General features: G+C 62.5%; 1 protein-coding gene across 3 annotated transcripts; it reads right to left on the reverse strand.

Annotated features, from left to right (window-relative positions):
* Positions 1-971: 971 nt before the first annotated feature.
* ACBD4 (acyl-CoA binding domain containing 4) lies at positions 972-8,805 on the reverse strand. 3 transcript variants are annotated; one of them, XM_082495158.1, is made up of 10 exons: positions 8,692-8,805; positions 8,463-8,583; positions 8,286-8,370; positions 8,090-8,210; positions 5,336-5,458; positions 4,020-4,126; positions 3,102-3,243; positions 1,897-2,066; positions 1,463-1,507; positions 972-1,355 (listed from the first exon to the last, which is right to left on the reverse strand). In XM_082495158.1, the coding sequence occupies exons 1-10, from the start codon at positions 8,762-8,764 to the stop codon at positions 1,245-1,247; spliced, it is 1,098 nt and encodes a 365-aa protein (XP_082351284.1). In that variant the 5' UTR covers positions 8,765-8,805; the 3' UTR covers positions 972-1,244. The 3 variants fall into 3 exon arrangements, with proteins under 3 accessions (XP_082351284.1, XP_082351283.1, XP_082351285.1); XM_082495157.1 differs by having other exon boundaries at positions 1,463-1,561; XM_082495159.1 differs by lacking the exons at positions 3,102-3,243; positions 4,020-4,126 and having other exon boundaries at positions 1,463-1,561.
* Positions 8,806-14,787: the final 5,982 nt, after the last annotated feature.

Genomic DNA, 14,787 nt, shown 5'->3' on the forward strand with positions numbered 1-14,787 from the left:
GGTGCCCGCCCCGCCGCCAATCGGAGGGCGCGGAGGGCGGGTCCGCCCGCCGGAGCCACGCCCCCTAACCGCGGCTTCGGGGCATGTGGGGGTCGCGATTGGTCGCGCCGGACGTCACTCGCGTGCGGCGCCGCCAATCCGGAGGGGGGTAGGGGGCGGGGCCGGACCGTACTACGCGCAGAGGGGCGCCGCCGTAAGCGGCGCTCGGCGACCTTCAGGGCCGCGCACACCCCCCAACCCCCCCCCCCGGAGCCGGTGGGGCGGCCCGAAAAGGAGTCCCACTGCAGCGCGGAGGAGTCATCGGGCCGCGCTGCGAAACTGCCGCCCCGGAGGGGCTGTAACGGGGCGGAGGGGGGGGGGGAAGGCCCCGGGTTTGCGGGGGTGGCGGGCGAGCGGCGGGGAGGGGGCGGGCGGAGGAATCGCGGAGCGGCGCTGGGTACGAAGGCCAGTGCGGGGGCGCGGAGGAAGATGTAAACAAACCTGAGCGGGAAAGAAGCGCCGCCTTAAAGGGACCGCGTCTCCTTTTTTTTTTTTCCCAGGGGCACACGGCCTTGGGGGGGCGGTGGCACCTGCTGGGGGGGTGGGGGGGGGGAAGCTGTGGCACGCCAGGTGGGCTGGGGGGGGCGGTGGCACCCCAGGGGTACCACCTCGACCTGGTGGCAAAGAGGTTGGGGTGTGGGGACAGTTGTGACCCCCCCGCCACACACACACTGGGGACATGGCAGCTGGGGTGACCCGGGTGATGGCTGTGTCCCCCCCGTCCCCGTCCCCCCCCGCAGCAGGCAGCCGGGGTCGGATTGAAAAGGCAACTTTAATTTAGGCAGGTTCAGAGGTCGAAGCATGTCATGGAACCCGTCTCCAGGGATGGGGACAGTGGCTGTCATGTCCCCCCCCCGCCACCCACCCAACACCCTGTCCCTCTGTGCGTGGTGGCGATAGGATCCCCCCCTCCCACCACCCCCCCCCCCCCCCGGGGATGTCTTTTGGTGGTTGGACGGTCCTTTGGCCATCCCGGCGGTGCTGGCCCGACCCAGAGAGTGACGGTGGCAATGGGCGGTGCGCAGTGGTGGCCCCTTCCCTTGGGGTGTTGGGGTCTCCGGCCCGCAGGAGAAACCCCCCCTGTGGCTGGGTGAGGCCATTCCCACGTCGATCCCGTGGCGCTTCCCCTCGGCTCGTGCTAAGCGGGATGGTGCCGTCTCACACACCCCGGTTCAGGACCGGCGGTGGCATGGGGGACACGGCTGTCACCTCTTCCTGCCCTGCCAGCGGTGCAGCAGCCACTGGGTGACGAAGGGCCAGGTGAGGAGGAAGAGGAGGGTGCGCGGGGTGATGGTCAAGGGCCACGGGGACGTTGCCTGGCGAGGGGTCAGAGAGAGGTGGTGTGGGGAGGGGGACAGGAGTGTCACCAAAGATCCCCCCCAATGTCCCTGATATATCCATTGTGCCACCGCCTCCAACTCACCTGTGGAGCAAGTGGCCGGCCGGCGTTGGTCCCAGCTGCGTCCCCCTGCAAGAGACGAGGGTTTTGGGGTCCAGGCAGGGCCTGCCCATCCCCGCATCGCTGTGAGAGAGAGGGAATGGGCAGAATTGAGCCCACTCAGGGTTCCCGTGAAGGATCTGGATGGTGCAGCTGGGCTGGGACGCCCAGGGAAGATGGGAATGACAGGAGCAGCAGCACCCTGCCTGCACCCCAGGGTTGATCATAACAGTCTGTCCTCCACCCTGCCGGTATGTGTCACCGATCCCAGAGGTCTCCCCGCACCTGTGCCACCCCGGGCTGCCTGTTTGCAGGCACCAGGGCCAAGCCCTGCCGGCCTGGCCCACGCCGGCGTGGGCATCACAGCCATGGCAGCCAGCACCGGCACGTGGTGGCTCCCCAGGTGGCACAGCACATACCTGTGTGGAGGTGAGCGTCTCCAGCTCGCTCAGGCGCTCCAGCACTTGCTGCATGTCGTCCTGCAGGGCTTGGACCATGCTGGCCACGTGGGCATCCAGCTCAGCTGGCAGCCCCTGGGTGAGCTCGGAGGCACTCCTGGCGTCCTGCTCTCCCCCGGTGAACCGGAGATCTGTGGGACACAGACAAGCGATGCTCAGAGGCAGGGGGGCAGGTACGTAGTGCCTGTCCGGATGGGAGCAGGCAGGCTGAGTGCCCCTTGCGCTCCCTGAGGATGCCAGTGCGCTGTCGCCCAACTGCACGATTCACCAGATCGCACTGGGGTGCCTGCACGCTGCCCATTCTGCCCACACCACAGCTGCTCCTGGCAGAGCCGGGAGCACCCAACCCAGCAACCCACATCCCCCTCCACCAGCCGGCCCCAGGGACACAGGCCACCACATCCCACCAGTGCAGTGGCGGTGGCAGTGAGTGACCTCCAGCCCGCCGACGTGGTGGGTGCAGTGGTGCACGTTGGTCACCTCGCTTCTCCTGGTGACAGTGGCACACTGAACACCAGGCAGGATGCCATGCCCGCATGCTTGCCAGGCCCCAAACCTGCTCAGCAAACACCCAGATAATACACACTGCGAGCGGGAGACAGGCAGGGGCTCAGTGCCAGCCCCCATGGCACTTTGGGGACAGCCCAGCCCGCTTTTATCAGCCTTGTCACAAGTCAACTCCCAAGGTCAAGCAGCCCAGGAGGGTTTTTGGAAATATTAGCAGGGGGAAGAGAAGAATGAGACGGGTGGACTGTGCCCAGGTGAGGCAGCGGCATCACCCCTACTGTCCCATGGGTGAGGGTGGCAATGCCACCCCCAGAGCAGGCAGCCAGGGATCCACACTCCCTGCCCGCCTGCTGGAGAGGAGCCAGCAGAGCATCCCCCAAATTTAGGCCATTTAGCAAGAAATGGGCAACAGAAGAGACACGTCCTATAGGGGCAAAGACACCAAACTCCTTGGGGACCAAGGGGCAAAGAGAGGGGATACTCGGGACACCTCGCAGCTTCTGAACGACCCAGCTCTGGGTGCTGGAGCCAAACTCTGTTCCCTGTTGGTGGCAGCAGCCCTCAGCTCTCTGCTCAGCTTCCCGCCAGCCAGCCCTGCCTGCTGGGAGGTAGTGAAGGAGCAGCGGCGGAGGCACACAGGAGCCAAATGCTGCACCCACCTCTCTCAGAGCCAAGGGCCACCAGGCCAGCGCTGCTCCTCCCCTCTAGTCTTCTGCCTTCACCCCGCTCTCCCAGCCCAGGGGACATCGGGGGCTCAGGCCCCGACTCTCCGGTCGAGGAGAGACCCAGCAGCTGCCCAGCCTGCGCGAGGGGAGAGAAGAAGGGCCCTGAGACCCCCTGCTGCCCTCCCCACAGGCATGACCAGCAAGAGGCGGGTGATGCCAGGGCAGTGGTGGCGTCTCTCCCCCAGCCCCACGGTGGTATTTTTGGTGGTGGAGGGTGCATGGGGCTGAGTGAAGGCAAATCTCACCAGCAACACCAGTTAGCGCATGGTTTGGGAGGTAACATGAGCGGAACGCCAGAGAGAAGCAAGGTGCCCAGGCTCAAGGTGGCAGAAGAACTCCAGGGAGAAGCCAGGCAGCCAAGCGGCTCCCTTCCTCCTGCCCACCGAACCCGCTGAAGCACCTCAAGTGCCAAATGCTGCCTGTGGCAGCTGAGCTGCGCAGTACCAGGCAGCAGAGAGCATGTGGCAGCGGTGCAAGTGAGGTGCTCGCACCAGCCCTGTTCGAGTCTACCAGCCTTGCGGAGCCCCTGCAGCCCACCAGCACCCTTCTGCAGGAACAATGGGGGCTATGGGTGGTGCCGGGGCACACCGAGGGCTCCTCAGCCTCCCCTCAGTGACAGGGACCAGGCTCCAAGAGGGGCACAAAGAAGAGAGGGGTGCAGCCAGGTGGCCCCGTAGGTTTTTTGGGTCTCACTGGATTTCTGAAGTGGCGGTGCCACAGTGGCGTGCGGAGCTGGGGGAGCCAACAGTACGGAGGGATCTGCCTGTACAGTGCAAGCAGGGCAGGGCTGGCAGCAGGCAGAGCCTCTGCTGCGGTGCAGCAGGACCTCAGCGTTTCCCAGCCCTCCGTTACCTGCTCAGGCTCCATCTGCTCCAGGGTGTCGCAGTACACGTCCCCCTCAGAGTCACTGGTCACCTGGCTACCCCCAAGTGCCTCGGCGGCAGGAGCCAGCCCACCTCCTGCAAGGGAAGCACACGGCTCAGCCGCAGGCAGCACCGGCAGGGCAGAGGCGTTTCGGCTGTGTCCGAAGTGCAGCAGAAGTTCAGCGCAGCCACAAGGCAACAGGTCCGCAAGCAGACAGGAAGGCAGCGTCTGCGTGCACAAGGCAAGGCAGGAGGAGAAGGAAACTGAGGCACAGAGGGGGAAGGAACTGGCTCTGTTACTACCACCCAGATCATGGCCGTGAATCTAAGGACTGAATTCCCCTTTCTCCTGCTCATGGTGTCACAGAGCCCCGCTCATGGGCAGGCATGCCGACACGGTGCCATTTTAGGGTGGGTTTCTCTGCCCACATGCAGCTCCCACCTGGGGACAGGGTTGCCGCAGCAGCCAGCCGAAACCCTGGCACAGTGGGGAGCCCCTCCAACAGGATCCACGGCCCCAGCTGCTCTGTCACGGAGCAGGCACCGTTTCCACAACACCAACTGCTACCAGGGTGAGAGCACACCCCACCGCGCAGGCGGGGACGCTGCCCAACTCCCTGCATGCTGCCAGCCCACATGCACTCGAGGATGGGCACGGCACTGGCTCTGTGACCATATATGCTCCTTGGGGAGGTCCAAGCTGGCAGCGGGAGGAATGCTTCCCTCCCCGGAGCACACTACCCAACCCAGGGCACAGTGAGGGGCCCCTCCGGGCTGGGAGAGCTGCACGTGCCCTCGAGGGAAGCACACAGCGGTGGGTGTGCGAGTGTGTGAGGGGCTGTACAAGAAAAACCAGGATCAAGGTGTTAACCATGGCACAGGCAGGTAGAGCTGGGGCTCAGCACCGTGGCTCCCAGTGCCGTGGCAGGGCCGGACTTGGCTTCAGCCGATAGAGAAGGTCCCCTCCCAGAACACAGACCTTCCAGGGCAACGTTTGCCCAGTCCACAGGGAAACACCCTCGCCTTCTCACTGCGGTTTAGCAGAATCAGGCCCCTTGGCACAGGTAAGAGCAACGCAGAGTCAAACCACCACGCTTGGAACCCCAAGACCAAGACCAGCGCCAAGAGCTGGACCCACAAAAAGCTCCAGCTCGCCATGACTTGGGCACCGCTTGAAACACCGGCAGGGTCAGACCAGCTGTGCCTGAAGCTAACAGCTCTGTGCGCAGATGGAGGCCCATCCTCGTCGCCGGAGCCTCCTCCGCAGGGTCTCTGCCAGGTGCTGGCCACACCAGGGAGACCAACCTGGCACGTGCTGCCCGTTCCACTGCTCCTCAGGCAGGGCGTCTTCAGGGCGCTCCGGAGCCGGGCTGCTCGCTGGGTCATCCTGGCTGGGGTCCTGACTGCCTGCCGTCCGCTCCTGACTGCCTGCACAGAGGGGAAGGGGAAGAGGAGAATTAAAGTGTTGCGGGTGATTCTTGCAGTGCGGGCTCTCTGCGGGCTGGGCTCAGCACTGCTTCCCTGCCGGCACAGCTGGGGGACACACGGATGCAGGGCCAGCCCCCTGCCAGGCAGGCCGGCAGCTTCCAGCCACACGCAGCAGCTGGCAAAGATGGAGAGGGACCAGCTCCGTTTGCTCATGGCTAGGAATCCACATGAATTCAACCAGTCAGCAGGGTCTACCCCGTGCAGACTGTCTCGCTCACCCAGGGGTGACAGAGGAGTCCCTGTCCCCTGAGCCCCTGCAGCAGCAGAGGGATCAGCACCAGCCAACAGCTGGGTAAACACCAACCAGGTGACGGCCACTGTCCTCGTCCCCTGGCAGGGCACACAGCACAACCCATGGTAACAAACAGAGCCTAACGCAAGAAGCGTTGGCTGGGGAGAGCCTTGTTTAGGCAGCATACGCCACATCGACTGTGAGGGCTTTCAGCAGGCGGCAGCAGCACCCCACATTGGGCCCAGGGATCCAGCGCTCCCCACAGCCCCACCGAGCCCACGGGGTTAAGCCCAGCCATGGTTCCAGCGGCCCCCAGGACTTTGCTCCCTGCTCTGGGCCAGGCAGGGATGTGGCAATGCTGCCCTGCCTCTGCCTTGCCCACGCATCTCCACCATTCCCAACCTGCCTTCACCATCACAGCATGCCCACGGCTGTGGGACACCCCCACCCCCTCAGGTGACTGAACCCCCTGGGGGGGGGACAAGGGCAGCCCTCACCCCGCACAGGAGTTAGGGCCAGGGCTGCTCTGCTCAGGGACCGTCCACATCCCCAAATCCCTCCTCAGCATGTGTGCTGTGACCCCTGAGCCTGCCCCACGGGGTGGGGGGGTGCAGGGAGGGTCCCGCCACCTCACACATCACCGCCTAGCTCCAACACCGGCCCCCCTGCACCCACGGGGCTCGCAGAGCGGCACCAGGCTTGTGCGTCAAGGACTTAATTGTCAGCTTCCGTTTGCTTCAGAGTCTTGACCTACACGTACAAGATGCTGGTGAGGCTGGAGACCTGCCAGGACCCTGAACCATTCACGATTTGGGTTCCAAGTGCCACTTTACGGTGTGTTGACTTTGTAAATAAACAAAACCAAACCCGCCCGGACTCTCTCCACACAGCACCTCTGTCCCCCAAAAGCTCTGCACCCGCCGAGGGCCCCGCATCTGCCACACACTGCTCTCACCTGCCGCGGTGGCTAAAAATCACCTTTCTCCTCTGGATTATTGGTAACAAAAGCTGCAGTCGCACACAATCTGAAGGCGGTTTTGAGAACCTTTAACACAAATGACTCAACAGCGTAAGAGGTTCAGCAGCTTAAACCACCGTTTCAGTCGCCTTGGGCTCATTCACTCCACAGACGCTACTGTGGATTTAAGTCACAGAGTATCATTTATAAGTGACAGTAGCACAGGATGACACTCCCAAGCGGGTAATCACCAGGAGTTTAGACCTAGCTTTTATGTTCCAAAGAGAATTAAAGTCTATTTGCCTTTTAAAGGGATTCAGCATCAAAACAGAGAACAAAAGCGCCTGGGTACCATGGGAAGGCACAGCCATCCTGAGGCCAAGCCCTACAGGTGGCATGTTTTTGGCATCCTTGTTGGAAGCAGGGGGTGACAGGAGCTGTCAGACACAGGACAGATGCCTGGGGACAGGCAGAGAGTGAGGCTGTTTGTCAGCACTCTTCCAACATTAGCAAAGCACTGACAGTTTACACACCCGCTGTGAATATACCCTGAAAGCTCATCTGCTGCTGAGCTAATCTACTGGAGATGCAGCACAGCCAAACCTCCAGACATGCAGCACCGCAATAGCCAACACCTTTCTGAACCACAACATCCAGCTCACCACACATGCCAATGCTTCTCACAAGTCAGATACACCGAGGACTGCCCTGCTCTGGGGGTGGGACAGGTCCCCAGCCACCTCTCAGCCTGAGGCGACAGCAACAGGCATGGAAATGGCTGGAAAGGACTCTGATCTAGCACAAGGCGGTCCCGGTAATCCCATTTCTCAAGCCCAGTTTCTCCATATCCACTCCGCTGCAAAAACTGGGTGGCCTATCCAGATGTGTACATCAGATGACCTACACTCCCTGTACACAGCCTGCCCTGCCCGGAGGTGGGCCGGCGCCAAGAGAAAGCACAGCCTGCCTGCTGCAACACTCCACGGGAGCTGATCCACCGCTCTACCGCGTACAGGGATTTGGGCCAAGGGGCACTTGGAAGCCAAATCTCAGGTTCTCTCCTCAAAGTTTTGCAGAGGGAAAGCCCAGGCTGAAAAGACACCTGTGCCACATGAAGACACGCGTGTTTGGTGGTGCCCAAACAAGTACCTCAGCAGTGTGATGGCAGGGGAGTCAGATAGGACGTGGTGCGTCCATCCTCTCCCCCTCTCAGGGAGCAGCAGAACGATGCACCCTGGCAAAGAGCAGAGCCCAGAGGTGACAGCCATACCGGTGCAGAAGCAAGCAGGGAACAGCAGGAGAGACAAGCCCAGAGAGAGGAGTGTGGCACAGAGGTGAGGGATGCGCTGGGCACAAGCAGGGCACAGCGACTCCCACTCACCCCTTTTCCTCTTGAAGAAGGCCTCAGGGGGCCTGGGCATGTCGTGGATCACCTCATAAAGCGGCTCAAAGTACCCAAACATCTCCTCCGTCGTCTCGTCCATGGGCACCGTGTCGATGATCTGGGAGGGGGGAAGCGACGCCGCTCGCCACGGGCACCACCGAGCACCCCAGCCCGCTCTCCCCCTCCCCGTTACCTTTTGGGCCACCTTCTTCATCTCGGCCACGTAAGCCGCCATCGCCTCCTCCTTGGACATCCTCCCAAGGCTGTGCCAGGCATCCCTGCGGGACACAGTGGCCGTAAGGTGGGGAGGGGGGGGATGGGGACATCGGACCCGAGGTGGGTCCCCTTCCCCCTCCCCCGGCGGCCTTACCACTTGTACCGGCCGATGGGGTCCCAGAAGCCGGGCCTTGGGTCTTGACAGCGCCCCGCCGTCGCTTGCTTGTAGTAGCTGTAGAAACGCAGCATCTCCTCATAGGAAGGCCGGTACGAACCTACGAAGCGACACGGCCTCAGCGGAGCCGGGAACGGGGCCGGGGCGCTGCGGCCGCGGCCGCCGCCGCGGCCGCAGCACCCCGGCCCCGTTCCCGGCCCCTACTCACCGCTCCGGGGTAACCCTTGGATAACCTGAACGGCGGCGCGGAACTGCGCCCCGCAACCCGCCGCTTCCTCCATGGCGCCGGCACCGACGGCGGCGCCGGCCCCGCTGCTCGGCTCTCTCCGTGAGGGGAGAAAGCAGGGACCAATCAGCGCCCGCCTTGTATCGCCCCCCCCATCCGACCCTCCGCGCTCCGCCCAATCAGCGCGCCGCTTCCGAAACGGGCCGCCCGGCCCTTTTTCCCGCCCCTTGGCTCCCAATGGCAGCCAATGGGGAGGGGGCGCTGCCCGCGCGCACCCCCTGCTGGATTGAATGGAGCGCGCGGCTGGTTCCCACCGCGGCGCCCCCTTGTGGGTTTCGGGCGGCGCTGCAGCGCGGCGGGGACCCGGCACCGGGACAGAGCACCGGGACGGTGCACCGGGATGGTGGAGGTCTGCACCAGGAGAGTGCACCGGGCAGTGCACCGGGACCGTGAGCGTCTGCACCGGGACAGTGCAACTGGACGGTGCACCGGGACAGTGAGTCTGTGCACCGGGACAGAGTAGCGGGCAGTGCACCGGCACAGTGAACCTGTGCACCGAGAGAGTGCACCGGGAAGTGCACCGGGATGGTGGGGGTCTGTATCGGGACAGAGCACCGGGACAGAGAACCGGGACAGTGCAACGGGATGGTGGGGGTCTGCACCGGGACAGAGCACCAGGACAGAGAACCGGGATGGTGCACCGGGATGGTGGGGGTCTGCACCGGGAGAGTGCACCGGGCAGCAGTGCACTGGGACCGTGAGCGTCTGCACCAGGACAGAGCACCGGGAGAGTGCACCCGGACAATGAGCATCTGTACTGGGACGGTGCATCCGGACAGTGAGTCTGTGCACCAGTACGGTGCACCGGGAAGTGCACTGGGACAATGAGCATCTGCACTGGGACAGTGCACCGGGACGGTGGGGGTCTGCACCGGGAGAGTGCACTGGGACAGTGAGCCTGTGTTCTGGGACAATGCACTGGGACCAGTGCACCGGGACAGAGCACTGGGGGGGTGCACTGGGATGGTGAGTCTGTGCACCAGGATAGTGCACCGGGACAGTGGGGCTCTGCACTGGAACAGTACACCAGGATGGAGAGCCGGAACAGTGAGCCTGTGCACTGGGAAGTGCACCGGGATAGTGCACCTGGATGGTGAGCCTGTACACTGGGGCAGTGTACTGGGACAGCGAGACTGTGCACTGGGCACTGCATCGGGGCAATGCGCAGGAAGAGTGCTCTGGTGCACCAGAGCAATGCACCGGGATGGTGTCCCAGGAAGTTGGAAGAGGACAGGGCACTAGAGCACTGGGACAGTGCAATGGGGCAACGCACTGGGACAGTACACAGACACAGCGCTCTGGTGCACTGGGACAGTGCGATGGGCAATGCACTGGGGCAGTGCTCCGGGGCACCGGGACAGTGCTGGGACAGTGCTCCAATGCACCAGGACAGTGCAGCAGGGCCGTGCTCCAGTGTGCTGGGATAGTGCACGGGGCCACCGCGATGGGACTGTGCACAGGGATAGTGCTCCAGTAAACAGAGACAGCGAATCAGGACAGTGAGCTTGTGCACTGGGACAGCGAACCCGTGCACTGGGAGAGTGCTCCAGGACAGTGCACCAGGATAGTGCTCCAGTGCACTGGGACAGTGCGATGGGACAGTGCTCCAGCACACCAGGACAGCGCACAGATACAGTGCACCGGGATAGTGCAACACAACAGTGCTCCGGGACATCATTGCACCAGGGCACAGGGATGGTGCACTGGGCCAGTACAAGGGGATGTCGCACTGGGCCAGCTGGGCAGCAGGGCAACGCAGCCAGGCAGTGCCCTGCGCAGCGCAGCAATGCCATGGGGTGATGCAGTGGGGCAGCAGGGCTGTGCTCTGGGGCACTGGGACGATCATCCAGGATCCTGGGGCCATGCATGGGGACACTGGGGCCATACGCGGTGACATCAGGACAATGCACTAAGACAATGTGCCAGGCGTGGGGACAATGCGCTGGGGCCATGTACTGAGGACCCCAGGGGAATGCATCAGGGGACTGGGACATTGCACCAGGGAACTGGGATATTGTACTGGGACAATGCAATAGGGCACTGGGATGCTGCACTGGGACACTGCACTAGGGAACTGGGATATGGCACTAGGATGATGCAATGGGGCACTGGGACAATGCACTGGCACATTGCATTGGGGCACTGCACTGGGGAACTGGGTTATGGCACTGGGATGATGCAATGGGGCTTTGGGACACTGCATTGGGGCACTGCACTGGGGAACTGGGATATGGCACTGGGACAATGCAATGGGGCACTGGGACAATGCATTGGGACACTGCACTGGGGAACTGGGATATGGCACTGGGATGATGCAATGGGGCACTGCATTGGGGCACTGCACTGGGGAACTGGGATATGGCACTGGGACAATGCAATGGGGCACTGGGACACTGCATTGGGGCACTGCACTAGGGCACTGCAATGGGGAACTGGGATATGGCACTGGGATGATGCAATGGGGCACTGGGACAATGCACTGGGACACTGCATTGGGGCACTGCACTGGGGAACTGGGATGCTGCACTGGGATACTGCACTGGGGAACTGGGATATTGCACTGGGACACTGCACCGGGACACTGGGCAGGGACACGGCCCCATTGCACCGGGAAGGGCACAGCTGGGTGTAGCGGAGCAATTACTGTTAATTATTATCAAACTTTAATTAATTATGGCGGTAAGGAAGGGGCAGAATTTGGGGTCCCCGAGGTGAAGCTCCTTCACCCTCTGCTCCGAGGGCTTTCCTTGAAGAAAGGGTGCTGTGGGGGGACACGGGTGACGTGGGGACACGGGTGACCCGGAGATCCGAAGTGCCCTGGGGGTGTGGGATGTTACGGGGTTCCCTGGGGACCACCTGGATGCGGCCCTCACCCTGGGCTGGGTGCTGGGAGGGAGGATGCAAAGCAGCTTTCAGCAGCCCCGTGCCACGTTTCATCATCACCCCACGCTCTGATTTTCCTACATTCGGGGGAATTTCCCTTAACCCAACCTCCAGAATGCCAAATCCAAGTGGGAGGAACCCGTTCCCCTTACCCCACGTCTCCCCGGGGGAACTATTTCCTCTAAAACTAAACTTCGAGATCCAACAGCAAAAAAGGGTTTTAAACCTCCTGCCGTTTTCCAAGCTCTGACTCAGGATTTCTGCGGCGGGGCGGACGGCGGGGCCTCGCTGGCTCTGACTCACGGCAAAACCCAAGCCCCAATCCCCAGCGGTGATTCACGGGGGACACGTGCTGTGCTATAAGCGGTCGGGAATGCGAGATTGTTGCTTTCCATGGGGCTCCTTCCAAATACACTCGCGGGCGGTAGAAAATAGCAACGCCGTAGGAGAGGGGGAATCGCAACCGGGATTTGTGTTTTGGTTTGTTGTTTTGTTTTGGTTTTTTTTTTTTTTTTCTGGGGATTTTGCAGCCAGAGGTGTTTATCCCGGTTGTTTCATCGGGTCGTTGCTTCCGTTGTTGAATTCCTGGCAATGCAATTCCCATGGGAGGAAGAGGCCGCGGAGCTGAGCCCAGTTATGGGGTTGCGAGCGGGTTTTTGGGGTGGCTGCGGCTGCTTTCCCTGAGGGTTTTCGGCGAAGCAAGATCCAGTATGCATAAATAAATTCAATACATTTTGCAGCTCTCGGGGTGGTAAAAACCTCCGCCCAAACAGGAGGGGACATCGCGCTGGGCTGTCCCTGTGAAAACTCCGTGTCTCCATGTCCCCAAAGGATTCAGGGATGGCTGTACCCCCCTCCCTACCCCCAACACAGATGTGGCCCCAGCTGTCCAGATGTTGTGTGAGTTTCCCCGGTCCTGAACTGCAGCACCCAGATACCACCCCGGGCCGTTCAGATGCAGCCCAGGGTGCCCAGATGTTGCCCTGCATATACAGATGTTGTTTCAGGATAATAAGAGATTGTCCCAGGCATAGCCAGATGTTGCTCTGGGCATCCACATGTTGCTGCGGGATAGTCATATATCACCCAGGGTGCCCTGATGTTGGCCCAAGGAACCCAGATGTTGCCTGGGGTGTCCAGATGTTGCCCTGGATGTACAGATGTTGCGCCAGAACAGTCATATATCACGCAGGATGCCCTGGTTCACCCTGGGTGTCCAGATGTTGCTCTGGGATACTCATACAATACCCAGGGTGCCCAGATGTGGCCAGAGTGTCCAGATATTGCCCAGGACACACAGATGTTGGCCCAGGGTACTCAGCTACCATGCAGGGTGCCTAGGTATCACCCAGGGTCCCCAGATGTTGCTCCAGGATACTCGGATATCACTCGGCGTGCCCAGATGACACCCCAGGGTGCCCAGATGTTGTCCCAGGGTGTCCAGATGTCTCCCCACGACACTTAGATATCACCCAGGCTGCCCAGAAGTTGCCCCTGGGTGCCCCAACATTGCCTCAGGGTGCCCAGATGTTGCCCCAGGATACTCAGGTATCACCCAGCGCGCACGGGTATCACCCAGATGTTGCCCCCAGCTGCTCTGCCGTCACCGCCGGGTGCTCCACCGTCCCACGCTGGGTCTCACAGCCGTTGGCAGCCGCCGCCACCGCCCCAGCCCCGGGGGAAGTCACCGCCTTCGGTCGCGGTTTCCTCTCCCTGTCCTGCAGCTCCTGGTCCCCACGGCCCTGCCAGGCCTGGAGTGGCCTCCGTGTCCCTGCAGGCACCGCGGATTTTTGCAAGAAGCCGTTGTTGGGCTGTGGAAAATTACCCCTTGTGGCAAGGACACGGCTCTGTGCCCAGCTACGGGCTTGAAATCATAGCCCGGCTCTGTCTCTGCTCCGTCACCCATCGCCCTGTCCGAAATGCGGAGACACGGTCCCGGGGGTGGGGGCGTGGGGGGGAGTCTTCCCCAATGGTCACTCATCCGTCCCCTCCCCGCCTGCCCTCAGCAAGCAGTGGCTGTGGGAAAGGTGGGGATGTGTAAAATTGCAGGGATTTGGGGTAAATTCACCCACACGCTCACACGGGCACGTGCGCAGGTACAGCGGCGGGTGCGTGGCTGCGCAGGTGTGTGTGCGTGCAGCTGTGCGTGCACGTGTGCATGCACACGCATGCACTCCTGTACACGGCTGCACGCATGCATGGACGCACACGCATGCATGCACACACGTGTGTACATGGCTGCATACACGTGTGCACATAAGCACGTGTGCCTGCACAGGCACGTGTGCATATGCATGTGTGTGGCTGCACACACGTGTGTGCCTGCATACACACATATATGTGTACATGGTTACACACACACACACACGCATGTGCACCTGCACACAGACACACGCAGTGTGTGACTGTGCACACAGAGACATGAACACACACGTACGCGGCTGTGCGCGCACACGCACAGCTGCGCATACACACCCGCACGTACAGGCTTGCACACACGTGTGGGGCTCTGGCACTGGGGACTAACTGGGGACATCGCCCTCCTCTCTGCCCGGTTCCTTGCCGGTCCCCGCTTCTTCTGTCCCACCAGTGGGGACGGTCACCTGTGGGTCCCACCAGCTGCCTGCGGCCCCTCAGCCCCGGTGCCACCCTGCGCGTGGGGTGGGGACAGAACGGGCATGGCAGGACTGGGTCCCCCCGGTGTGACGCCAGAGAGGCTCCCGTGGGTCCCTACTGTCCTCAGGCTGGAGGAGGGGGTGCCGTGGGACCCTGCTGTCCCCAGGTGTGATGGCAGAGGGGTGGCCCACGGGTCCCCGCTGTCCCCAGGTGGGATGGTGGAGAGGATCCCGTGGGTCCTGCTGTCCCAAAGCTGGTGGAGGGTCCTCACTGGTAGTACTGGGGTGGCACCGGCAGCAGGCAGCCGCGCCCCCCCGGGCAGAGTGGGGTCCCCCAGCAGAGACCGAGGTGTCCCCTGGACTGGTTCCCGGTGCAGGCGGACCCCCGGTGGGAGGTGGGAACCCCCGGTCCGTTCCGGGGCGGACGGGTTCTACCCCCCGGTTATCCCGTTCCCGGTGCAGAACAACTCCCCGGGTGCACACCGGGACGCCCGGCCCGTTCCCGGTGCAGAACGACCCC

The sequence above is a fragment of the Vanellus vanellus genome, assembly GCF_965231255.1.
Source record: "Vanellus vanellus genome assembly, chromosome: 24".
NCBI classification, from domain to species: domain Eukaryota; kingdom Metazoa; phylum Chordata; class Aves; order Charadriiformes; family Charadriidae; genus Vanellus; species Vanellus vanellus.